Source organism: Lynx canadensis, chromosome C1 (genome assembly GCF_007474595.2).
Source record: "Lynx canadensis isolate LIC74 chromosome C1, mLynCan4.pri.v2, whole genome shotgun sequence".
NCBI classification, from domain to species: Eukaryota; Metazoa; Chordata; class Mammalia; order Carnivora; family Felidae; genus Lynx; species Lynx canadensis.
In genome coordinates, this window is record NC_044310.1 from 30,073,205 (window position 1) to 30,099,055 (window position 25,851).

The 25,851-nt window shown below is 40.8% G+C and overlaps 1 protein-coding gene across 1 annotated transcript in view; it reads left to right on the plus strand.

The window, feature by feature from the left end:
* Positions 1-25,851, plus strand: part of MACF1 (microtubule actin crosslinking factor 1) — a 230,379-nt gene that overhangs the window by 91,764 nt on the left and 112,764 nt on the right. The window contains 10 exon segments of the mRNA XM_032594263.1: positions 1,705-1,883; positions 2,532-2,670; positions 3,194-3,387; positions 4,448-4,610; positions 5,493-5,576; positions 8,161-8,268; positions 8,462-8,560; positions 10,646-10,798; positions 11,104-11,192; positions 13,297-13,432. Coding sequence (XP_032450154.1) covers positions 1,705-1,883; positions 2,532-2,670; positions 3,194-3,387; positions 4,448-4,610; positions 5,493-5,576; positions 8,161-8,268; positions 8,462-8,560; positions 10,646-10,798; positions 11,104-11,192; positions 13,297-13,432 — 1,344 coding nt within the window.

The following is a 25,851-nucleotide window of genomic DNA, read 5'->3' on the forward strand; positions in this document are numbered from 1 at the left end:
CAGGAAGCATGTGATGTTGATTTGTCCCATTACTGGTGATAACTTGTATTGCTTGTTGCTCTTTTCCCCTTTGTAATTACTATGCATGTTGTGGGGGGATACTTGGAGACCATGTAAATATCTTGTTTTACATCACACTTTCACCAACTAGTTTTTTAGCAACTAGTGTTGATTCTTGACTGAATTAATTATTAGTATGACTATTGCCAAAAGGTGATTATCTAATTCTGTTGTTCCTTTTACGTTTTAAAATTTCTATTCTATGCCCTCCTCTCTTCCTTTTTTAAAAGTTATTTATTGGGGTGCCTGGGTGGCTCAGTTGGTTGGGCATACAACTTCGGCTCAGGTCATGATCTTGCGTTTGTGAGTTTGAGCCCCACGTTGGGCTCTGTGCTGACAGTTCAGAGCCTGGAGCCTGCTTTGGATTCTGTGTCTCCCTCTCTCTCTGCCCCTCCCTCACTCATGGTCTCTCTCTCTCTCTCTCAAAAATAAATAAACATTAAAAATTTTTTTTAATAAATTTATTTATTTATTTGAGAGAGAGAGCAAGTGGGAGAGGGGCAGAAAGAGAGGGAGAGAGAGAATCCCAAGCAGGCTCCCTGCTGTCAGTGTAGAGCCTGACGCGAGGCTTAGTCTCAAAAACTGTGGGATCATGACCTGAGCCAAAACCAAGGATTGGACGCTTAACTAACTAAGCATCCCACGTGTCCCCTTTCTTCATTCTTTATGTCAGTATGGACTTATGGATTCTTATGTTAATGGTTTGTAAGTTGTTACTGTCTTTATTTTGATGTCAGAATTTCTCAAGGGGCTATTGAGAGCCCCTTCAAGCTGGTATCTATGTCATTTAACATGTCCCACCATTCTTTGAGTGCTTTCTTATTTCTTAACAAAATGAGATATTTCAGGTTCATCTTGCCTTTGCCAGCCCTAACCCTGGAATCAGCCATTTCTCCAAGGAGTCCTGCTTCCTTTAGGTAGAGAATGCTATTTAGAAACCAAGATCTACATATAAGCATGCTCATTATTATTGGGGTGTCATTGTTTCTAGGCCTGCTCAGCAGATAGAGCTAGAAAAACACATACTTACAAACGCATAATGCACACACACATACAGGCACACCCCAATGTTACACACATGCATACTTATATGTATACACATATATGTGTATAGATGTGTGTATCATTATATTCACATAAATGTATCACAAAGGTAGACCAAAATCTATCAATTTTTCTCTCTCACACACAGACATAACTGTGAATTCATATGTATCTGTCTCCATTTGGTTCCAAACCAACACCACAGGTCTCATTCTAACTTTTCTCGTTTCCATATTTGTAACTTCCTTCCCTAAGACTGAGAAACCTACTTTATGTTATTGCTCAGTTCTAGCATGTAGAGATGAGTAGGTTTAGAATTGCTGAGTCAATGCTACTAGAAAAATTCCACAAACCTACTAACTGGAGTTCAGTGTTTATTTATGGTTCCTTTTGTCTTTAGCCTGCACATTTGTCTATAGTCCAAATACTGTGTTCAGGAAATACTTGTGTGTGTTCTTCCCATTCTCCCCCTTCAGTGCTGTTTCACAGTTTATTCAACTAGTCTCCCACATATGGGCATTTAGCTTATTTGCAGTATTTTGCTATTACTTCTTTGTTCAATTCTGTCTCCATCTTTGTTGTGTGTCCTATTCCTGACAGCGTACCCAAGAGGACTTACAGCAACTGAGGTCAGACTTGGATACTGTTTCCACGAAATGCAACAGCTTTCTCCATCAGTCTCCATCTGGTTCGAGTGTCCCAACTCTGCGCTCAGAACTCAATCTGCTGGTGGAGAAAATGGACCATGTGTATGGTCTCTCCACAGTCTATCTGAATAAGTGAGTAGGCTGCAGGTTTGGATCCAGAGGGCAATGGTTTCATTGGAATGAGAAGGGGAAGTGCCTGGAGTGTTTCACAAACAATCCAGAGAGGTTGCAGATCTTGAAGAGCATGTAACCATGAAGAGAGACCTTGGCTTTCGCTCCAAGTAATTGGAGTGGGTTCCTTGGGGTGCAGCAAACAAATGTCAGTGATACAGAAAGAGAGATGGATTTGCATTATTAGGAGTATTTCTCTTTGATTAGATAGCTCTGAAAAAAAGAAGGGACACTACACAATGAAAATTTTAAATTTTCCGTTAAGCTAAATACAGTCTTTGAAGATTTTCCCTCTATCCATCCATGACCTTGAGGAGTCACAGATCTTAGACTCTTCATAGTGTTGAGTGGGTTTCTGGCCTTATGTCATTTCTCCCATGAGTCCACCACATGTGTGTGTGTCCCAGTGTCACCTAGAACTTTATTTTGAATTGGCTGAAATTGGCAGCACATATATCATGCTTTCTTATTTTTATAAAACCCTGTCATCATCTAGTAATGGTAAAACTGATTTTAGCAGTACATCTTGTGAACCTCTCTATAGTGCTCCAAGTCTGTGGCCAAGCTCTTAAAATGTGTGTGTTAACGAAGGTGACCTTCCCCTCACAGGCTAAAGACAATCGATGTTATAGTGCGTAGCATCCAGGACGCTGAACTCTTGGTCAAAGGTTATGAAATCAAGCTGAGTCAAGAAGAAGCAGTACCAGCAGATCTCTCTGCTCTGGAGTCTCATCGGTCTACGTTACGGGTTGGTTGCTCTGAGTTTCGTAGGAGCTTGACTTAACATATCCATTGCTTTGGGTTAGCAGAGAAATGCAATTTTGGACAGCATGACAGTGATTTAAATTTGCATTTAAACTGGGCAGGATAGCATATTTAATATATTTTAATGTGGATTCAAAGAAGTTGGGACTAAGAAAAATATCTAGCTGGAAAGGGAAATAAATGACTGCCTTTCTGTTTTATTTTCTGTGATTTCTGTAAAATCACAGCTAAATCAGATACAATCAGTAGTTACACTTCTAAATTAGATAGCCAAGTTTCAAACACTAATTCTTTGCACATCTCTGCAATGTACTGCCTGCCCTTGGCCTCCCTGTGTGCATGAGGACTGTGGAGGCATTTCTAGCGCAAACATTATAGAGTTTGGCTTGTGAATCCCAGATACAACGTGGAGCCAGTTATAGGCTATGTTCTTGTTTGCTACCTTAGTCTGAGTCCTTTTTGGCATAGAATATATTTAACCTGTTGCTGTACTTGTCCTTTTATAGCACTGGCTTAGTGACGTGAAGGACAAGAATTCAGTGTTTACAGTCCTGGATGAGGAAATTGCCAAGGCCAAGGCAGTGGCAGAACAACTGAGTCGTCTGACTCCAGAGCGAAGCCTGGATTTGGAGCGCTGTCAAGAGAAAGGCTCCCAGCTGCGGGAACGTTGGCACCGGGTCATTGTCCAGCTCGAGACCCGGTGAGTGGTGGCCTCACCCTTTTCTCCTATTAGGATTCAGGGACTAGGTTTTAAACAGAAAGCTGTACATTCTTATTTAAAGGCAGGATGTGATAGAGAAGGGTACAGATTAAATGAATTCTGGACAAGATGAATGACAGAAAATTGGGACCATCAACCCCAAAGCAGACCTGAGGCTGCATTTGGTGAAGCAGTGATGGTCCTGTTAGCAATGCTTCTCCTGTACCAGTTTTTATCTAGTTAAGCCATGACGACAGTGATGTTTTGGGATATAAACTGGAAGGGTGATAATCTTTTCTCAAGGCTAGATCTGGAGTTCTGGTTCTTGTTTTATTAGTTTTGAATCCAACTATGAGCCATTTTTCATAGTGGAGCTTTGCAGAATTTCTTGCTCCCACTTTCATTTGCTAATTCAGTGGTTTTTATTTCTTTTACTTGAAGTCCTGCTTCTGATGTCTGATTTGAATAGGAAAGACAAAATTACCTTACTGAGGCTAGGCTGGATAGGCAAATACAGAGAGGGAGGAGTTATAGTAACTCAAAAGTTTGGATTGATACTCTGTAATTGAATTACTATCCCGAGTCTGGTTGGACTCACAAAAGTGACATAAGAAACTGTTCCTGAAATTAACTGAAAGTTAGTATTTTCGCCCATCTTTCCCCAAGAATTTACAGCGATTCCTAAATCATAACTGTGGTACTCCAACGGGTACTCTGTCATCAGGAGACAGAAGTGTACAGCCAGCACTATCTTATTGGCCATCCTGGTGATCCTTGGCAGCCTAGGTAAAAATTGACAAGGATCATCATGGGATGCCAGGCTCCAAAGCAGTGTCCAGGGCTAGCATGCAAAACTGGTTTCTACTTACTTTCACCCCACAGGGCACTGTTTACGTGCATAGGTCTCCGTTGGCATTGTACTACTGTTTCCCCAAAATAGACAAATCCTCTGTGATCAAGCCCAACTGGAAGAATGGGATAAGGAGGGAATTGCCCCATTTACTTTATTGTGTTTGTACCAAGGTGTCTAATGCCAGTTTCTTTCCCTATGCTCCTCCAGCCAATCTGAGCTAGAAAGTATTCAGGAAGTTCTGGGAGATTACAGAGCCTGCCATGGAACTCTCATCAAATGGATTGAGGAAACCACTGCCCAGCAGGAAATGATGAAGCCAGGCCAGGCAGAGGATAGCAGAGTGCTGTCGGAGCAGCTTAGCCAGCAGACGGTGGGTGTAGCAGTAGCATGGTGAAAGTTGTGTGCGGGGGCGGGTGGTGGGGAGGAGTTAGTTCATCATGGAAGGAGGTGAAAAGCTAGCAATTAAGCTTCCCCCAAATAGCAAGGTATTCTGAGACTCCTCTTCTGAAAATAGTTCAAGCAAGATGGTCTCAAGATGATACTGGTTTTGCACTTAGGCCAGACAGACTTGTAAGGTCCCTTTGAAACCTGAGTTTCAGAGACTATATATTGAAACCATAGGTGGACAGATTAAAATTATCTTGCCTCATTTTGTTTCTTGATACTGCATTTGATTTTACTAGGATTAGAACATGGGGCATGGAAAACCAGGAAAGATGTAACTGGACAAAAATTATTCAAAGTGGTTTTTACTTGTTAGTGTTTTGTTGTTTATCTTGTTTAACATCACAGTTTAGAGTATGAAGTCTGGTGTTAAATTGCTTGGATTCCAGTCCTGGCTCACTCACTCACTATAAGACCTTGACCAAATTACTTAACTTCTCAGCATTCTACTTCCTCATCAATTAAATGGACATAGTCCATTATTTGTTTAACCTATCTCACTCATAAAGTTATTGTTGTTAAGGTTAAATGAAGGGATACATGTAAAATTTGCAGAGCAGGGTTTTTGAAGTGTGGAGTCCAGACTAGAAGCATCAGCATTACTGAGAGCATGTTAGAAATGCAAGTTCTCAGACTTACCCAGACCTACCGAATCAGAAACTCTGGAGGTGGCCTGGCAAGACAGTGATTGCCTCACAGGTGATTCTGATGTCGCTAAGATTTGAAATCTGCCTTAGAACATAATAAATGATCAGCTGTTTTGATGACAATACGGACAATGGTAATGTTGTGATACTTTGGTTTCCAGGATCTGTTTGCAGAAATCGAGAAGAATCAGACAAAGCTGGACCAGTGTCAAAAATTTTCCCAGCAATACTCCACTATTGTAAAGGTAACTACCATATCCCCAAAGGCATATAAATGATCTCTAGCAGAGAAAGATCTCCCTTGTCACTGTCGGGTTTGCTTTTGGACAAGTAAGTGCTTCTGCGGGGGGGGGCTGGCCCAATCCTCCAGTTAGTGCACATGTGTACTTTTCATGGCCCTACATTTGAGGATGCTCAGAGTAGTACCAGACATCAGCTCTGATTCAAGGAATCACACTTTAGATGATCCACAGGTTTTTTTAAACTTGCCATGTCAGAAACAGAATGTTTTGGATTTCCTCTCACATGTACTTCTCAGGTCTCGCCTATTTCAGGAGTGTCCCATTTTCCCACTTGCTGAAGCAAAAAACCCAAGAGTTACCCTTAAATCTTCTCTTTACCTTAAACTTTATGTTCTGTCTGTGAACAGCTTGGCTTCATCTTCCAATATGTCCTTGATCTATCTCTTGTTACCCACCCACCTGTCCCCATTTCCCTGTTTCACATCTGAGTGAGGAATCTTCCTTAGACTCTTCTAATCCTCTGAGCTGATCTCTTGCTCAGCCTGCCCCATAGGCTATTTTCCCACGTAGTAGCTAGACCCACCTTTTTAGAGCATACTGCATGTCACCAAATCTCAGACATTGTCAGTTATAAGCCACACCATTATCTTATACACTACCAAAAAAGAAGAAATTCTGCTAATTTTGCAAATACCATTGATTGTAAGACACATTCTAATTTTAGAGATACTAAAATGTGGGGGAGATGTGCACCTTACAATAGCTCAAGTATGGTAAATTGGATCACGTCAGTCACCTGCTTAAAACTGTCTAGTGACTTCATATCATACTCATAATAAAAATTTAAAGCCGTGTATAGTTTATGAGGCCATGCATGATCTGGTCCCCCTTCCCTATTTCTCTGATAACGTCTCTAAATAAAAATGACCTGAGATTGTTATATATTTATTTGTTTATTGTGTTCCTTCCCACTAGAATGTAAGTTCCAAGGGAGCAAGGTTTTTTCTAACGTGTTCTCCACTATGCATATAGCACTCAGAACAATGATAGGTAATAGTAGTTGCTCAACAAATATTCTATGAATGAACCCATTTCTTTAGTTAATAACTAAAGACTTGGTATCACAAAGAATTGAGTTTAAATCCTAGCTTCACCATTTTCTAGGCTTAAAACTTTATGCAAGTACTTAGCCTCTCTGGGTGCCTGTTGCTAAATCTACAAAATGGAATCAGTACTTCACTGAATGGTTATAAAGATTACCTGGGATAGTGTATACATAGGACATTGCCTCAAACTTAAGATACATTCAGTAAATGGTAGCACCTGCTTTTATTATTGTTACCATTTTATTACTACTAATATTGTACTATTATAGTAGTAGTAATAGTAATAATTTTTTTTTTTTTACTGCTGCTCTAGCCTGCTTAAGGAACTCATTCCGTGTTTTTTTCCTGCCTAGAGTTTTCTAAGTAGGCAACAAAAAGCAGGGCATTCCAGTCCAAAGGAACTGCATGGTCAAAGGCACAGAGGAATGGAAATATGATTATAGGAGGAAATAGCAAATAATTCTGACATAGCTAGATGGTGTGTGGTACATAAGAAGCAGTGACTGTGGAAAATGAGAAGGGAAAGTTGAGGCCAGCCTATGAAAGGCCTTGTTCAGTTCTCTTGGCTTTACTTTCTATTCTTGTTCCTCAAAATGGGGTGTTAGAATCAGGAGCATCAGTGTCATTGGGGAGCTTGTCAGAAATGCAGAATCTTTAACCTGCCAAATCAGGATCTCAGTTTCAACAAGATTCCTAAGATGATTTATGTGCATGTTGCTATTTGAGAAGCTCTGCTCTAGATCATTAAAAGCTTTCAAACAGAGGAATGAAGTGATCATCATTGTGTTTTAGAAAAGCTATTCTGGTGGCAGGATAGAAAAGAAATTGAGAAGAGAGTAAAGGCAGGAGAGTAATAAGAGGCTCCCTGGCACCCATCCGTATGTGATAGGAAGGGGTCCTGGATGAGGACAGCACTCTCAGGATGGCAGAGGCGATGTCAGCATAGCACAGCAACATGAGAAGAGCATAGGTTTAGGATCTCTCTGTTGTTCACCCACTGAGTAATCAGGGAGACGCACTTCCTGTCTCTAGGCCTCAGGTTCCCAATGTATGAGAGGATGAGGATGGTCAGCAGACTATGACCCACAGGCTAAATTGAGCCTGCACACTATCTTTCCGTGGCCCATGAGAAATAGCAAGAAAAACCCCAAAAACCGAAGAAGAAGAATACTTCATGACACATGAAAATTCTATGAACTTCAGCTTTCAAGTGTCCATCCATGATGGTTTATGATAACACCATCACACCCTTTCATTTACTGATTGTCTCCAGTTGTCCTCCCTTACAGTGGCAGAGTTGAGCAGCTAGGACAGAGCGTATGGCCTGCTAGTTTCCACCTGGCCCTTTAAGCAAAAAGTTTGCTAATCACTGGTTTAAATGATCACCAAAGTGACTTCCAGCAATGAAATACTATGATTCTGTTGCATGAGTTATGTTGCATGAGTATGTGTAAATGTGGTGAAATGTCTTCCTCTCCCAGGACTATGAATTGCAACTGATGACATACAAGGCATTTGTGGAATCACAGCAGAAATCCCCTGGCAAGCGCCGTCGCATGCTTTCCTCCTCAGATGCCATCACGCAAGAGGTGAAAGGGTGGGGAAAGGACATGCCACTGTCTTCCCTTAAGGAAAGATTTGTTTGTTGGGGCCCTGACAGTTTGATTTAGGGTTCACCTTTCTGTTGAGCATGTGATTTCATGAAAACTTCCTCTCATTTTCAACTATTTAAATATACTTTTCCGGCAGATAATTTATCTAAATTGTTTTTCTGAACCATAGTTCATGGACTTGAGGACTCGCTACACAGCTCTGGTGACCTTAACAACTCAGCATGTAAAATACATCAGTGATGCGCTCCGGCGACTAGAGGAGGAAGAGGTGAGGATGGTTGGGTCCTAAATCATTTTGAAAATAGAATTAAAAATCCTGTGTTTCCTCTTGCAAAATTTAAAGTGCACACACAGCCAATTTTCATTATTCACAGTAGTCATGTTTTGTGAAGTTACTATGCACACCACATTAGGGAATACTGCACTCTTACACTTAGGGGAAATCCAGGGTTAGGTTCCTGTGAGCCTCTGGTCACACATTTTTGTCAGTGAATAATACATAACCTTGTTTTATGTGTGTTTTTGTTTAAAAATACCTTATTTAATATATTTTGTTGATTCAGGCCAAGAGCACTGTACCTCACACCTAAATGAAGTTTATTTAACATACATTTTCTCTGTAAGGCATTCACAGCCTTCTTTTGCCTAGGAAGATGAGATAGCACTTCAGCACTGTGCTTGCGTCCATTTTATTTTATTTTATTTTATTTTATTTATTTTTTAAATAAATCAATTATTTTTTTAAGTTTATTTATTTTGAGAGAGCGTGAGCATGAGTGGGGGAGGGTCAGAGAGTGAGGGAGAGACAGAATCCCAAGCAGGCTCCGTGCCATCAGTGCAGAGCCTGATGCGGGGCTTGATCTCACAAACTGCAAGATCATGACCTGAGCCGAAATCAAGAGTGGGACGCTTAACCGACTGAGTCACCTAGGTGCCCTGCTTGGGTCCATTTTAAATGGTGAAATCACCAAAAAAAATTGTGAAAAAACATGATACTAAATAGACTGTGAAAACAATACTTGTTTATAGTATAAGAGCTGGAACGAGAAGGTACAGTGTCACCCTCAGCTGGGAACATTGGGCATATCTGGAAAAGACTACGAAATTGCTATAAGTATTGACTTTGGAGTTACAAATAAATTCTAGTGAGTAGAACAAATTCACAAATATGGAATTTGAATAATGAGGATTGACTGTATAATGTCCCAACTCTCCCACTTCCAAGTGTCTTCATTATAGATATATTGTAAATATGAAGAAAGGAGATATGAACAAAGATCCTTAATAAAGCATAATTTGTTAATGGGAAATAATTGGAAACATACAAATTCCATACAATGGGATGCTATGAAACTGTTAAAATTATGAAAGAGATTTATTATATATTGTGTTCTTAAAGTAAGCTAGAGAAAAGAAAATGTTAAGAATATCATGATAAAGAGAAAATACATTTATGTAAGAACTGTATTTATAAAATAAAATGCATGTATAAGTGGACCCACCCAGTGCAAACCTGTGTTGTTCAAGGGCCAGGTGGACACTAAAATTCTGGGGAATGAGATTAAAGGGATATATGTTATGCACTTCAGATTATGTGAATTTGTTGTAATGAGTATATAATCTTATACAAATCTACGTCTTTGTAAAATAAGTTTCTGTATGTTGCTCACTTTTATAAAAGAAACGCTTTGGAAATACTAACTCATACCAATTTTTGCCTATGCGAATTAGCAAAAAACTTCCTTTATGTCATAACTATCTCACTTAATCTCTGTAGACTTCATTCTCTTTACCTGTAAATCTAAGAATCATGAAAAAAAGATGCTATATTTAAAAATTTTTTTTTCAACGTTTTTATTTATTTTTGGGACAGAGAGAGACAGAGCATGAACGGGGGAGGGGCAGAGAGAGAGGGAGACACAGAATCGGAAACAGGCTCCAGGCTCGGAGCCATCAGCCCAGAGCCTGATGCGGGGCTCGAACTCACGGACCGCGAGATCGTGACCTGGCTGAAGTCGGACGCTTAACCGACTGCGCCACCCAGGCGCCCCAAAAAGATGCTATATTTAAAGGATATTTAAATATCAGTAAATAATTATTGAATACGTTATGTTAAAAAAATTGTTCTTTTTTAGAAAGGTGCTAACCTAGATATGTTGAATTTGGCTACTAGTATCACACAGTTAAGCACCTATGAACAATGTTCTAGGCTGGGTAAATTATATTTATCTTGGGGTTATTTTAGCTTCCTACTGATTTAGGTAACTTTTGTGTCTCTATTTTAGGAAATCAGAAGTCAGGCCAGTTTAATAAGACATTGACCAAGATACTGATTTTCTAATTCCTGTTCTAGAAAGTTGTAGAAGAGGAAAAGCAGGAGCATGTGGAGAAGGTTAAAGAACTTTTGGGCTGGGTGTCTACCCTAGCAAGGAACACACAAAGCAAAGCTACCTCATCCCAGACCAAAGAATCAACGGACATTGAAAAAGCTATTTTAGAACAGCAGGTGAGTAGAAGAGCCATCTGTCTCTTAATAATATGTAAGAATGCGTTAGATGGAATAAAACAAATCACATATGGGCCATCCCAGGAATGATATTCTCAATAAATGTTAACTGCCTAACTTAAAGAAATTTAAGAAGTCATCCTATTTGTACTTTACCTTCTTAATCAACTTTATATAGCTTATTGGTAATAAAAATCTGACCTAAGCTAGGTTTTTCCCTAGGATTTTTAAAAAGTTATTTCAAATAATTTTGATTCTTTGATCTATTGGGTTCTGAGGCTATACTCTTTGTTTCTACCACCTAGGTTCTGGCAGAGGAACTGACAACCAAGAGGGAACAAGTCTCTGAGGCCATTAAAACCTCACAGATCTTCTTGGCCAAGCATGGTCATAAGTGAGTATTAAATGAGAAATTTTGGCACATGTAGGGGACTGAATCTACTTGGCTAAAACTTAAGGTCACAGGGAGACTGGAGAATTTAGGGCTACAAGAGCCAGATTATGAAGAGCCTCATTGTTCATGCTGAAGAGTTTGCATTTTACCTTGTTGACTATGAGGAGGAGTCTCTTCTATATGATTGGATTTTGTTGATGAAGATTTCTAGAACAGTTTTACAGAGAATACATTCACAAAGTGGAGGCCCGAGACCAGTAAAGAGGCTGTTGTGATAATATGGGCAAGAAATGTTGAGGGTGGAGAAGGGCAAGAATTCAAAAGTTATTAAGGATGATGAACTTACAGGGTTTGGTGACGAATGAAGATTGTCAGATATAACTTCTAGGTTTCTGGCTTAGGTCTCTGAATGTATGGTGATGTCACTAACCAAGATAGGGAATACACAAGAAGGTGTGGATTGAGGGAGAAGGCAGCTTTATTCTTAGACATTATGAACGTGAAGAGCCCACAGGACATAAGAGTGGAAATACTTAGAATGTATTAGAAGATACCTCATATGTTAATTTATGCCTTACATAGTTCCACTAAAGTTGTCCAATGGGGAGGTGTGTATGTAAATTTAGAATTAATGAGAGAAGTCTAAAGTGATGCAGATCTGAGTCATCAGCATAGTAGAAACCATGAATGGATTAGTTTACAAGGGTTCAAGGGCATCTTGGTACTTTTCAGCCTGTAAAGGAAGCCTTATAGAAATAGAGGGAATATTATGAGTAATACTTTAGAACCTATGAGAGAATAGTGTTCCAAAAAGGAGAAAGTGGTCAGAGGTCAAGAAAGACTGAGGCTGAGATGTTTCTCTTGAATTTGGCAAGTTGGAAGTTTTTGATGACTGATGAAAAGTTGAGGCATGATGTCAGATTCAGTATGACGGGGAGTACATGAGGTGAGGAAGTTAGTGATAGCAAAATTAGACTACTCTTTCAAGAAGCTTAGCCATAGGAAATGGAGGTAATAATACAGTAAATAATTAGAGTAGAATATACAATCAAGAAAGACCTCTTCTTGAAAGATCAGAGAAACTTAGCTATGTTTATGGACTGAGTCTCAAGGACCAAAAGGGAGAAAGAGATTGAATAATAACAGGAGAAGGGTCCCAGAGTCATAGGAGAGGACACAATTTATCAGTGGGTAGAAACTACAACCCTAGACCAGAGTCAAGACAGCTTTTCCTATGAGGTTTGAGGAAAAGGAGATTAGGAAAGGTGTGGATAGAGGTAAATATGTAAGGAGTGAAGCCAGAAGGTGAGTGAATTCGTGCCCAGTGGTCTGCAATTCCTTTTGAAATAGACTGAAAGGTTGTTTGCTGTGAGGATAGCTCTCTCACAGGGCAAAGGAATTGGGATTGACTGGGGCCTTCAAGAAGGTTGTCAGGAAGCTCTCAGGTCCACTAGAGACTGGAAACCAGTAGGATCTCCTCCATAGGGTCTCCTCCCTCCCCCCACCCCGAGAGACACACACACACACACACACACACACACACACACACACACACACACACACACACACACACACACACAGGATATACTTAGCCTGCAGGCAGGAGCAGAGAAGTCCAGTGATTCTATTGATCTGGGGCAGGAGTTTCATCAGATTAGCAAGGACAGAGTGCAAGGCTAATAACGGGGAGCTAATAGAGACTATGGACTGTGGGGTCTGGACTACAAAAAGAAGATACTGAAGATCATAGGGAGGAATGATAGATTAAGAAAAAAGTGGGAGAGTTAAGGAGGGCTTAGGAAATCTCAATAAATTGATGGGTAGTTGCAAAATTCACCAAATCCAAGATTGCGATTAGCTCTAGGGAGAAAGGTAAAAGAACATGGTTGGTGACAAATATACATGGGACTTTGAATATATCCGTAATGTCTTATTTCCATGAAAAAGATCTAAAGTAAATCTGGTACGATACTAAAACTTGGCAAAGGTGGATAGTTGGGTAATAGGTAAATGAGAGGTTATTTTCTCTTTTGTCTGTTTAAAATATTTTATTTTTAGAAGAGAACGTTTTTCCCTAAAAGAGCTTCAATGTTTCATCTTCTAGGCTCTCAGAAAAAGAGAAGGAACAAATATCTGAACAATTAAATGCCCTTAATAAGGCTTACCATGACCTTTGTGATGGTTCAGCAAACCAGCTTCAGCAACTTCAGAGCCAGTTGGCCCAACAGACAGAACAAAAGGTACATTTAGTTTCTCTCTCCAAATAGGAAAGGTACCTTTTGAATGGTATGAAAGCAGCTTTGCTGATTGAGAATCATGTTCACTAGCTTTCCATGACCAATGTGACTTAATTTTTAACCTCACCATAGCAGCCATTTGTCTTGTGTTTCTTTATTGGGGTTCCATGACGTATTGGTCAGTCAAGAACACTAGAAGGCACTTATGGCCAACGCTGTAGACCTGATTTACAGTTTCTGTTTCTGCCATTTTATGGCAGACCGCAATTGAAGAGAATATAAATCCTATATTATATCTGATCACAGGGCAGCAAGATTACTCCTTCATGGCGTTGTCATTCAAAAGTTGACAGCCAGAAGTTCTGAATATTGGGAAGAAAAGGCCATGTACTTCTTCCTCCATATTTTTTTTCATAGCTACTAAATAAGTGAGAAATGTTCATTTTCCAAGCAAACTGGTGGATTGGTTGTACTGACTGAGACGCTGGTTCCCCTCACCCATGGTCATTCCATAGTGTGACATCTTTACCAGTTCCCACTCATGTTCCCTTCCCAGACCATAGGAAAATTGTCAAGTTCCTGCTGGTTGTCCTGAGTTCTTCCTGGATTTTTGTGTGTATATGTAAACTTACCATATTATATACATGTGTCTCTGGGATATATATGTGTTTGCCTGCTTATTTCCTATGTTGTGAAGCAATGGCCAAATTATGTGGGGCAGGTCAAAATTTAAGCTCATGTGGTTGTCAGATTTGGTCTCGATGATGCTCAAAATGATATTCAGACAAAACATGCTTTGACTCTGGTCCTTGGGTATGAAATTGGTGCATCAGGAGCTAGAGTTATAAAGATCACAAGACAGAACCAGCTATGATTTGTTTGAGAGTAGTTTTCCGGAAAGAATATGCTGGTTTAGCATCCTTATGTAAGGTAGCCCACTTCTAATGGCTTATTGCTTCACCATATAAGGGAGTATGTGAAAAGTTTTAACAATTGCTTGCTGAGAACACCCAGTTCTCATTTTGAAAGGTTAAAAAAGGGGGGGAAAAAGAAAGAAAGACAAGCTGCTGAGCACCACTACATTGAGCATGATGTGTCCCCTGTTACTGTTTGTGTGTTTCATGTGAAGTATTGTTCTGATTAACTGACATCCTTGCTTACAAGTTTCACTAACCCTTTGGAGTTTAAGCACAAATGCACAAAAGGGAAAAAGAGGACGACCTGTTTGGGGTTCTTTTTTACAAAAAAACAAACAGTCGCATGCTGGACGCTAACCCCAAGCTTACACTGTGTGTGCGATGCGGCTGAGCTGCTCCGTAAGGCTCTCTCTCTATCTGCCCAAGGCGTGCTGCGACTCTGGTAAGTAGAAGCCTTTTACGTTTCCTTTCCTCCTCTCCGTCTGTCTTTCTCTGCTTGTTTAGGTCAGAATGCCCATGTTTGGTGGGACTGAACTGGATTTCTCTGGATTATTGCCCGGCTCGGTGCTTCTTGCCTGTCCTTCAATCCTGAGAGTATTGGAAGGAACAGCCTGTAGTCTTTTCTCTTTGTCTAGCAATTGGCTAGACTCCAGGTTTTTCTTCAATATCAGTGTTTGAGGAATCTCACAGAAGAAATTAGAAATTCTCAAAAGAATTTTTTCCTTTGTCATCTTGTCTGCTTCTGAACAGTCTTTACATGGATTTTATAAAAGGAATTTTTCATGTATCTCAAAGAGTCCTATGCTAGTGCGATTTTCCCTTCAGTCTCTATAGAACAAATACCTGGTAAATGCATATAATATACATTTGCGTCATACAAGTGGAACTACTTTCTAGGTTCAGAACACAGAAGGAGGATGGGGAACAACACATAATATTTTAAGTAGTGGTGAGAATTCTATGTGTTAGTCCATTATTTGAATAAATACAGTGAGATTAGGGATGTGAACCAAATGTGTTCCCTCATTTGCTCTCCATTCTTTGTCTCTTATACTGTGCAACTAATTGAATTTGAAATTCTCAGTGCATGCCTTTAAAATCTGGGGGCAAGTAGTTTAAAGATTTTAAGGATTTCCTTACTGTTTACCAATTTATTCATTAATTCAACAAATGTTTCTTGAACTGCCGGTACTGTTCTTAGACACTGAATGGGCAGGGTACCTGCTCTTACAGAGTTTACTCTCCCTGAGACAGAATGGAATGCATTATTTAGGAGGCAGGGAAGTGATTGGCAGTTGCTTCAACAACATCCTCCATGGATAAATCCTCCATGGATTAGTTCAAGAGTTAAACGAGGATCAGAAAGTAATACTGACTGAAGGGGGCAGACAAAATCATCTATAGGAAACAAAGATAATGAACATAAGAAGAGGTAAAAAGTTGAAAGTAATAAAAGTAAGTGACAAAACACTTGAATGATTTAATCTTTTTTATTTTTTTAAGTTTAATTATTTTGAGACAGAGCAAGCATGAGCAGGGGCGGGGCAGAGAGAGTATCCCAAGCAGTCTCCACGTTGGAGCGTGGAGCCTGACGCAGGGTTTGATCTCATGAACCATGAGATCATGACCTGAGCTGAAATCAAGACTTGGACGCTTAACTGACTGAACCACCCAGGCGCCCGTTAAATGATTTAATTTCTGAATACGATCATTCTGTGATAAAAGGCTTTCAAACAGGAAGGAGCCATTTTTAGGCTTTTTGGGAAGGGTAATTTTGGCAATGTGTAGATTTTCCTGCTTTACTGGACGTAGGACCTAACTCCTGAGTGTGATGCAGTCTACTGTGCCTTTCCTTCATGCTCTTCTGTGTCTGTTAGAGGAGGCAATTTAATAGCATGAGACTTAGAGTCAGGCCTTGATTTGACTCTGAATCTCACTTGTTTTGTGACCTTGGACAAGTTACTTAATAACCTCACTGTGCCTCATTTTCTCATCTGGAAACTAAAGATTAAAATAACTGTTTTCATAGGATTGTTGTGAGAAGTAAATATCAGTGCTCAATAAATATATTAAGTGCCCAACAAATTGTAGGTGTATCATGGAGGCTGTACTACCCATTTTAGCCTGGACCAGAAGAAAAGTTCCTAGTGGTTAGAGGCAAAGGTCCCCAGTCTGTTCCTTCCTTGACTTGCTACTTCTGATTCCCAGAACTAATTTAACCAAGAGCCATTGCCTTGGGAGATACTTACAGTGGCCACTGCATGAGACTGCCCCAGCTGTGGAACAGCTGCTTGAGTGGTACACGTTGGGCTGTTTACAGAGCTGCACACATGTCATGTGGCCATTGGGCTGCTTGACTCTTCTAATCCTGTGGATTGGTCCTGCCGAACTCATTGGCAGAGACAGCCTACTTCAGGATCTTCTGCACAGGTTACAACACTGAGAAGCTGTTTTATAGGGTTGACTTTTCACTTTTGAGGAACTGGTAGATTTCTGGAAGAACCTTTGTGGTGATTTAGTCTTAGAGCTGACCTTTCACCTTCACCGCTTGCTACTTTGTAGAGCTTGTCACTCAGATATGCTTAATGCCAGCATCTGTCAAGTAATCTGTGAACTTCCAGCCACGTTCAACATTCTGCAGTTTAGAAAAACTCTTTTTTAGTATTAACGGTGCCAGGCTTCAGTGTTTCCTACACATTGGGGCTCATTCCAGGCTGGGTTTTTCTTGTGGTCAGAATTTGATAGACTATAGTTCTTTGAAGGAATGCTTTCACCAGGCATGCTTCTCTGATTCAGTTTTCTTTTTCGTTTTCCTTTTAGGGCTGCAGAGCTGTTGCTGGGGTGATTGACCTAGGCACAGTGGAGATATTTCCCATCTTCAAAGCCATGCAAAAGGGCCTCATTGACCAAGACACAGGCCTTGTGCTCCTGGAATCCCAGGTTATCATGTCTGGCCTCATTGCCCCTGAGACCAGTGAAAAGCTCTCTCTGGAAGAGGGTCTAGCCAGAAACCTCATTAATCCCCAGGTGTACCAGCAGCTGTGGGAGCTACAGGATGCCCTGTCCTTAATAAGCAGGCTTACTGAGAGCAAAGGCCTTCCTTCCGTGGTGGAAGCAATCGAAAAGAAAATAATCAGTGAGAGAATTGGACTAAAAGTGTTGGAAGCTCACCTGGCAACTGGAGGTTTCAGTTTCCCTCCTAACGAGGGCTGCGTCAACCTAGAGGAGGCTTTTCACCAAGGCCTTATTTCTGCAAGGCTTCGCTCAGTGTTAGAGTCTTACTTGAAATCATCCAAGAATTTGATAGACCCCAACACAGCTGAGAAAATCAGTTTGCTAGATCTGACGCAGAGATGTATTGTCCACCAGGAATCAGGGTTGAAACTGCTCCCCGTCAAACAACTGGCAGGGGGAATGGTGAGCCTAAAATCAGGCCGGAAGGTTAGTGTTTTTCGTGCAGTTCAGGAAGGCCTAATAGATAGGCAGGTCACTGTCCGGCTGCTGGAAGCTCAGCTTTTTGCTGGTGGCATAGTAGATCCAAGAACAGGGCACAGACTTACTGTAGAAGAGGCTGTAAGACATAATTTGATTGACCAAGATATGGCCTGTGCTATTCTCATAAGGCAGCTTCAGACAGGAGGCATCATAGACACCATCACTGGGCATAGGCTGACAATAGATGAAGCAGTGAGCAATGATCTAGTAGCTGCTAAGATTGCTCTTGTGATTCTGGAGTCCCTTTGGTCATTCATGGGGTTGCTGTGGCCTGAATCTGGAGAGATCCTCCCAATCACAGATGCCCTGGAACAAGGTATTGTGTCTACTGAACTAGCTCACAAAATCCTTAGTGGCCGACAACATATTAAAGCTCTGTTTCTGCCAGCAAGCACAGAGGTTTGGTCCTGGAGAAAAGCAGTAGAAGATGGTATGTTGGACAAAGATCTTGTCAATAACTTAAAATCCATTTGCATACCTGATGTGATGCCCCACATGCAATTAGCAGATTATTCAGAACGAAGCAAATTGAACATTAATCCTGGAGCAGTAGGTCTACCACACAGCAGGTACCAAACTGAGGGCGTAGTAAGCCATGGTGAGAGGCTGTTGTTTCAGCTGATGACTCACAGCTATATTAATGTGCAGGATGGACAGAGGCTGCTCCTGGTAGATGACGAGCTGTTAGAGACACTGACAGCAAGAGGAGAATATCAAGCAAGTCCTCCAGAAGTGTTTGAAATTGGGCATCAGAGACTAGAAAGTCCCAAGGGATTACAAGAATTGGTGAATGTCAAAACCACAGAAACGTCCTGTGATGGACTGAGTGTGAAGCCACGTGAGCTCCAGATTTCTTCTCAGAACAAAGACTATCCCACTCAGGCAGATTGCAATGAAGCAAAAGGCAAAAGGACCACAATGGAAACTGAAGGTTCCTCAGTAGAGAATTCTGAAAGGGAGCTGTTTGTGGGGGAACAAAAAGTGAGAAATTCAAATGTTGATTCTTTGATGGTCCTAGATAAAGTCCAATCAGAGTTAAAAGGACAATTGCTAGGTACCAAAAAGGAAGAACTAACAGGAATGTCTACCAGAGAAAAGGTTAGCAGGGGATTTCTCCTTACAGTACCCACTGAGGAAGCTGAAGCCGTGACCTTGGCAGTAGGCAAAGAGCCTTTCTCTGTTGAGACACCGAAGGAAGAATGGCAGAATTCCAGAAAGGCTTCCTTTCTGTGTCAGACAGGACAAACAAACACACTTGAAACTGAAATTCCAGGTGAAACTGGGAGGCTACTCCTAAAACCCCAAAGCGAAAAGCCACAATTTCAGATAAAGAAAACTCTAGACTTAGAATCAGAGCTAACGTCTGAAGATGACATGAATATTCATACTCTAGATAAACAGAAAACCTTAAATAAAACATTTTTGGGTAGGGATGACCATAAACATAATCCAGAAGGACACAACATTGCAGGCAGTAGTACGATGACATTAGAAAAAACAGATGCAGAAGATCATGGTCATGAAACCTCCCTGCCATGCAGTCATCCTTCAGAATTGCTCCCAGAAGCTACCTTAAATACGTTATCTGCACAATTACTAGATGGTGGTATCATTCACGGACAAACAGGTCAGAAGCTCTTATTAAATGAAGCAATAGCCCAAGGTATTGTGCCCAGCCACACTGCCGTCAAACTAATGGGAAAGCTGAATATGTTTCGCGGCTTCTTTGACTCTCAGACCTGCGAGTCTTTGACTACTGAAGAAGTCATCGATGAAGGTCTGATGGATGAGAAACTATTACATAATGTCCTCAGGGCGGACAAAGCTATAAGTGGAGTCTTAGACCCCCGTAGCCACACACTCTGCTCTGTGAGGGAAGCAGTTGCAATGGGACTTCTTGACACACAAACAGCCTTGAGAATTTTAGAGGGGCAGGTGGTGACTGGTGGCATTGTTGACCTGAAACGAAGCAAAAAAGTTTCAGTAACTTTGGCCTCAAATCTTGGCTTGGTGGACAGTGCTGATGAGACAGAGCTTATAAATCTGGAGAAAGCTTCCAAAGGCAGAGATGCTGAGAAAACAGTCAGGGAGAGATTTATTAGCTTACAAATGGAAACAACAGGAATTCTAGACCCTGAGAGCAAAGCTCCGTTAACAGTCATGCAGTCCATTGACAGAGGACTTCTGGAGAGAGAGGAGGCTGTTCAGTTGCTGACCAAGCAGGTGGCGGATGGAGGTATCATTCACCATACATCTGGGATGAGACTTTCTGTTGATAATGCCTTTGAACATGGCATCATTGATGAAGATTTAGCCAAGCAACTCACAAAAGTTGAGAACTTAAGCCTCCATCGCTTTTTTCATCCTGAAACCAAGGAAACTATTTCCCTTTCTGAAGCCATAAAATTAGAACTTGTTAACCCAGACTTGAAAAGAGAAATCCAAGAAATTCAGGCTTTGCCTGGAAGCTTTGTAGATCACATTTCTGGCCAGAGATTGACCTTGGCAGAAGCTGAAAAAGAAGGACTGTTAACTAATGAAGCAATATTGTCTTCAGGAATGATGCATGGGATTGTAGATCCTGAGAATTACAGAATTGTTCCCTATTCAGAATTAGTAAAGAAATGTAAGATTGATATTGAATCTGGACAGAGATATCTAGAAGTAATTCCCTTCTCAGACATTAAAGATGGAGCAAGCGACAAAGTGCTTACATTGTCTCAAGCAACTCAGCTTGGAAAAGTGGACTTTGTATCTACACTGAAGATTTTGGAAGCTCAAGCAAATACTGGGGGGATCATAGATACTGCCACAGGAAAAAGACTGACATTGGCATCAGCCTTAGAACAGAAATTAGTGGATGAAAACATGGTTAAAATTATTGCATCTCATCAGGTATTAAATGGAGGAATTGTTGACATATTTAATGATCAGAGAGTGACTTTAAAGGAAGCTGTTGAGAAAAGATTGATCAGTCCTGAACTGACAGCTATGATCCAGGTAGATCCTTTAGAGTCCTGCAATCACGGGGCTCAGATTGAAAAGCAAGATGGGATTGAAGTATGTGAAATAGAGAAGGAATTTCTAAGAAAGGAAATGTTAGTTGTATGTAATCAGACTGCTGGAATGAGTTGTGGTAAAGGAGCAAGTGAGAAATTATTTCAGATTGCAAGTCAGACTGTACAAGGAAAGGTTCAAACAAGAGTTTCTGATGGGGGGCAGGCCAAAAAGAGCATGGAAATTTCATTACAGGAAATGGAGTGCAAGGATCAAGATAAAAAGAGAGTTTCTCCAGATGCTGAAGAATCTGTCGGTATCATAAGTCCTGGCGATCATAAAGGTACATTGTTGGGCCAAGGTTCAGTGACACTCTCTCGCTCAGAAGCTCATGATTTTAAATTCAAAGAGGTGGCTAGTAATGACGTGGAAAAAAACACAAATGAAGAGCAGGAAACAGTAGGAGCCCAAATAGAAATTACTTCCCATATGAAATGGTCTACGTCAGGTCCAGATTCTAAAGAGATAAGGGAAAACCAAGAAAGAATTATTTCAGAAGTACAGGAATCAGATTATGAAACTTCAGGCAGATTGCTGAGTGAGCAGGTTATGCAGAAATCAATGAATACCAGAGAGAAAAGTAAGAGGAAGGAGAGGGAGATGAATCTAGAAGAAAGTGTTGAAACACACAAACCAGTTCTTTCCAAAGAAAAGTTGAATCAAGAAACCATTGTTACAGCTGACCAGGGATCCACCGTAGAGAATCCACCTGTGGAAATAGCCATTAGTGAAAAAGAAGCTGGTAGAGAGCTGGAATTTTCTATTATTTGTAAAGATGAAAACTCTTCCCCAATGATACCCAAAGGAATTTCTGTAAATCAGGATGCTTTAACATTCTTCAAACCCAATCAAGTCAGTGAAGGAGAAGTAAAAAATTTAAACCTCTGCCTAACTTTAAAAGCAGAAGAAAATTTTTCTCAAATTACTTGTGGGGCCCAGAGTGAACCATTCTCTTCTATGACCCCAGGACCTAAAGGATTACACTATCAGGAATTAGTTGGAAAGACCCAAGTTGCAGGCAGATCCCAAATTTCTGAAACAAACAAGCCTCTCCAGGGAACCATCAGACCAGAGACCAATGATTACCAAGATTCCTGTGTTACTTTTAAAACCAAAGAAACCAAAGATCTGATTCGCTCATCTAATGGATATAAAGAAAGATCATACCAAGAAGTACCTTCTGACTCAACAAGAACTCTTAAACTGGAAGAAAGTACAGTTTCTAGAGTAGACCCAAAAGAAGTCAGCTATCTGGAAGTCTCAGACGAAAAGGACTTTTATCATCAAGACAGCAAAAGTGATAATGAAATCTGTGGAATTCTTGCATCTAAAATAGTAACAACTCAGGAAATAACTGGAGAGAAATTTCTAGAAATGTCCAGCCCTACAGTTACAGATGTAGAGGCAGCATCTTTTGAGGGCATAGTGACTCAGGGCAATCCCAGAGTCTTAGTGTCCCTTCTTCCAGAGAAACTCTTCAAAGATGTGTCTCAAAAAGAGAGGACAGGGCAACAAGATGCCGCCATTAGTCCCATTATTGCAGAGACCAGTGAAGAAAATCCAGTGCCGCTCATATACCCTACAATGAAGATGGATGAGAGGACCCCACAAGAAGAGCTCAGAGAAAGCCCTGGCGGTGAACAGACTGCTTTCACGACTACACCTGGGGGAAAGGGACATGAAGGTGTAAACCCAGAGCCCTTCCGAGCAACTAAAGTAAGTTTGCCAATGGTGTGTTTGTATATACGTATTTTATTTTATTTTATTTTATTTTATTTTATTTTATTTTATTTTATTTTATTTAAAAAAAAGTTTATTTCTTTATTTTGGGAGAGAGAGCAAGTGAGCAGGGGAGGGGCAGAGAGAGGGAGAGACAGAGAATCCCAAGCAGGCTCCGTGCCATCAGCCCAGAGCCCAATGCAAGGCTTGAATCCACGAACCGTGAGATAATGTCCAGAGCTGAAACCAAGAGTTGGATGCTTAAGCAGTTGAACCGCCCAGGCACCCCTGTGTGTGTGTGTGTGTGTGTGTGTGTGTGTGTGTGTGTGTGTGTGTGTGTATTTTAGATATAACTAATTTAATGCTAAAACTCTTGACTGGATATTGAGTTTACATATGTATAATTGTGTGCATCCATACAGCTTCAGGGACTAGATGATTCTCTAAGGTATAACTTAATTTATCATCATCTGTTTGTTATACAGCTGTTCGAAAATAGGCAGCATGTCTTTCCGAAAATCGTAAGGGTTTTAATTTAGAAACCAACATTGGAACTAATATGAAATATTGGAGCAATGCTATCTGAAGTCAGAATAGCTTTTGGAAGTTTCACTAAAACGATGCTATATTGGTAACTATGAGTCTCTCCTCCCCAAAGAAATTAATAAAATCACTCTTCTGTCTGACAGTTGAAGGCAACATGTTTTATTTCATCCCACCCTATGTGTAGTAAAAATTCTATTTTGTCTATTGGTAAGACCCAAACTACTTTGAAAAGCATATTTAAAGGAGGATGTCAGATCTGAGTGAGTTTTCTTTTTGGTTCCACAGAATGTATTCAACCGGCAACTCTGCCTAGAACATGATGAGAAGCTGGTATCTTATCTGTCTCTATTACGAGACATTGAAATGAGGACCAAACAGATTCAACCTCTGGACCTAAACCTGGCAGAGCTACAGGATCTGCTGTGTCAGGCCAAGGTGGGTTCCCAGAGACTTCCTCCAGGCCCACCAGCTTGGGAAAATAGAGACTCTTCAGGAGGAAAAACATGTTCAAAAATACTAACCATTTAAAGGACAAAAAAAAAAAAAAAAAGATTGAAAAAGTAGAACTGGAGATCTCTGGAGAACACCAGGAAACACTGGTCTCCCAGAAACCAAAGCAGAAGAGACTCGAGGGAGGAGTTACGGAAGGAGGAAATACAGGAGGGGGACTAAGTACAGTGAGGACTGAAAGGGAGATTTAGTGCCAGAGAGTCATTGATGACCTTGATAAGAACAGTGTTAGTAAGATCGCAGGATATAAACAAGGTTGCCATGAGAACAAATGGGAGGTTGGAAGGTGGGAGCAATTAATGTAAATCGTTCTTTCCAGAAGTTTGGTAGTGCAGGTGAGGAGAGAGGTAGGGCACTAGCTGGAGGGGGTACGCTGAGAGAGGAATGTTTTGAGTGGATTTGGGGGCCAAGAGAAAGAACCAATAGAAAAGGAGAACTCATTAGAGGAGAGAAGTAATAACTGGTGGCATGAGATTCCTGAGGACATAATTAGACAGTTTTGAGATGGGGAAACCTGGAGGTTAAGACTTGCCATAGGATTGGAGTCACAACAAGGACAGACTGTAGAAGCTGAGCAGTTCTCTCAATATCCAGAGTATGGTCTTGCATTGGATGGCTGGAGAGCAGGTGAGGACAGTGCCCAGAACCACCAAGCTTTTCCACAGCTTATTTCTGGCTTTTTTGCTGAGGATCAGAATATTGTAGACTGGCTGAGTGGGAAGGCTGGGTTGGGATATTTTATATTTTTTGGTTCTGCCCCCTTGGAATTTGGAATGGAAGAGTCCTTCTTTCATTTGTCATATATATATATATATATTTTTTTTTTTTAATGTTTATTTTTGAGAGAGAAACAGAGCAGGAGCAGGGGAAAGGACAGGGAGAGAGAGGGAAACAGATCTGAAGCAGGCTTCAGGCTCTGAGCTGTCAGCACAGAGCCTGACGCGGGGCTCAAACTCACAAACTGAGATCATGACCTGAGCCGAAGTCGGTGCTTAACTGACTGAGCCACCCGGGTGCCCCTCATTAGACTTATTTTGTGTCACCTTATAGAAGGCTAATGACACTCTTGAAGAGGCATCATCTTGTAGCAGAAGGTGTACTACACTGAGTCAGGAAACCTGAATCCAAGTCCTGAGTCCATTGCTTATCATCTGGGTGATCTTGGACTAAAATAAAATAAAGTAAAATACAAAAATAACATTTTCAAGTGCTGAGGCATCTCTTCTCTAAATATGGGATAATAATATCTGCTCTGCCTACCTCAAGAATTAGTGATTGTGGGAATCAAACAAATGAATGTACATAAAACCTTTTTCTAAGCTGTAAAGCATGTGCAGGCATAAGTGACAGAAAACTATGTCCACAGTTGATTCCTAAATAGTAAGAGTTCTAGCCTTAATTTCGGAGGTAACTCACTTTATCCCCTCAGGTATTAGACAGTGAGCTAAAGGATCTGTCCACCTTGGTGCATCAGCAACTAGACCGTGTAAATCAGATTATCATCAGCCAGCCTCAAGAAGTTCCTGCTCAACTGTTGAAGGCTCTAGAGAAGGATGCCAAGAATCTCCAAAAGTCCCTCAGCTCTGTGAGTGACACCTGGAGTTCCAGACTATTCCACCTCCAGAGTGCTATGGAAGTCCAGAAGGTAGCTTCTTGTTTTTATTCACAAAGGCTCACAACGTCTGGGATGGCTCAAAGATTTTTATAGTCTAATTTGACATTTATTTCTTAGACTAAAGTGTTAAGTCAGCGTGAACAGCTAGACGGCAGACTTGAAGATCTGAGAGACTGGGTTGGCAATACCAATCTTATTCTGAACAGCAAAGAATATAACGATGACACCAATGCAGACAGCCTGAATCACTGTCTCCAGCGGTATGAGGTAGACTGTCCACCCATTCTCAAGCATGTTTTAGTTGTCCTTTGAATTGCGTCAATTTTATTTTCCTGCCAGGCAAATGAGTATCTATCTATCTTCAAAAGACTGGTTTTCCATTTTAGAAATAAAGTCTGCTGTGTTTAGTCTTTTAGGTTCTCATACCCTTGGAACCTCAGTCATTATGGTTATTTCTCCTTTCAGCTATTCTGTGAGGGAGAGTCTACAGAATGGTCTGTGATTATCAACTTCATCTTGTCTTGATAACTGAGCATCTAGTACCCATCCCTTGTTTCTAATTT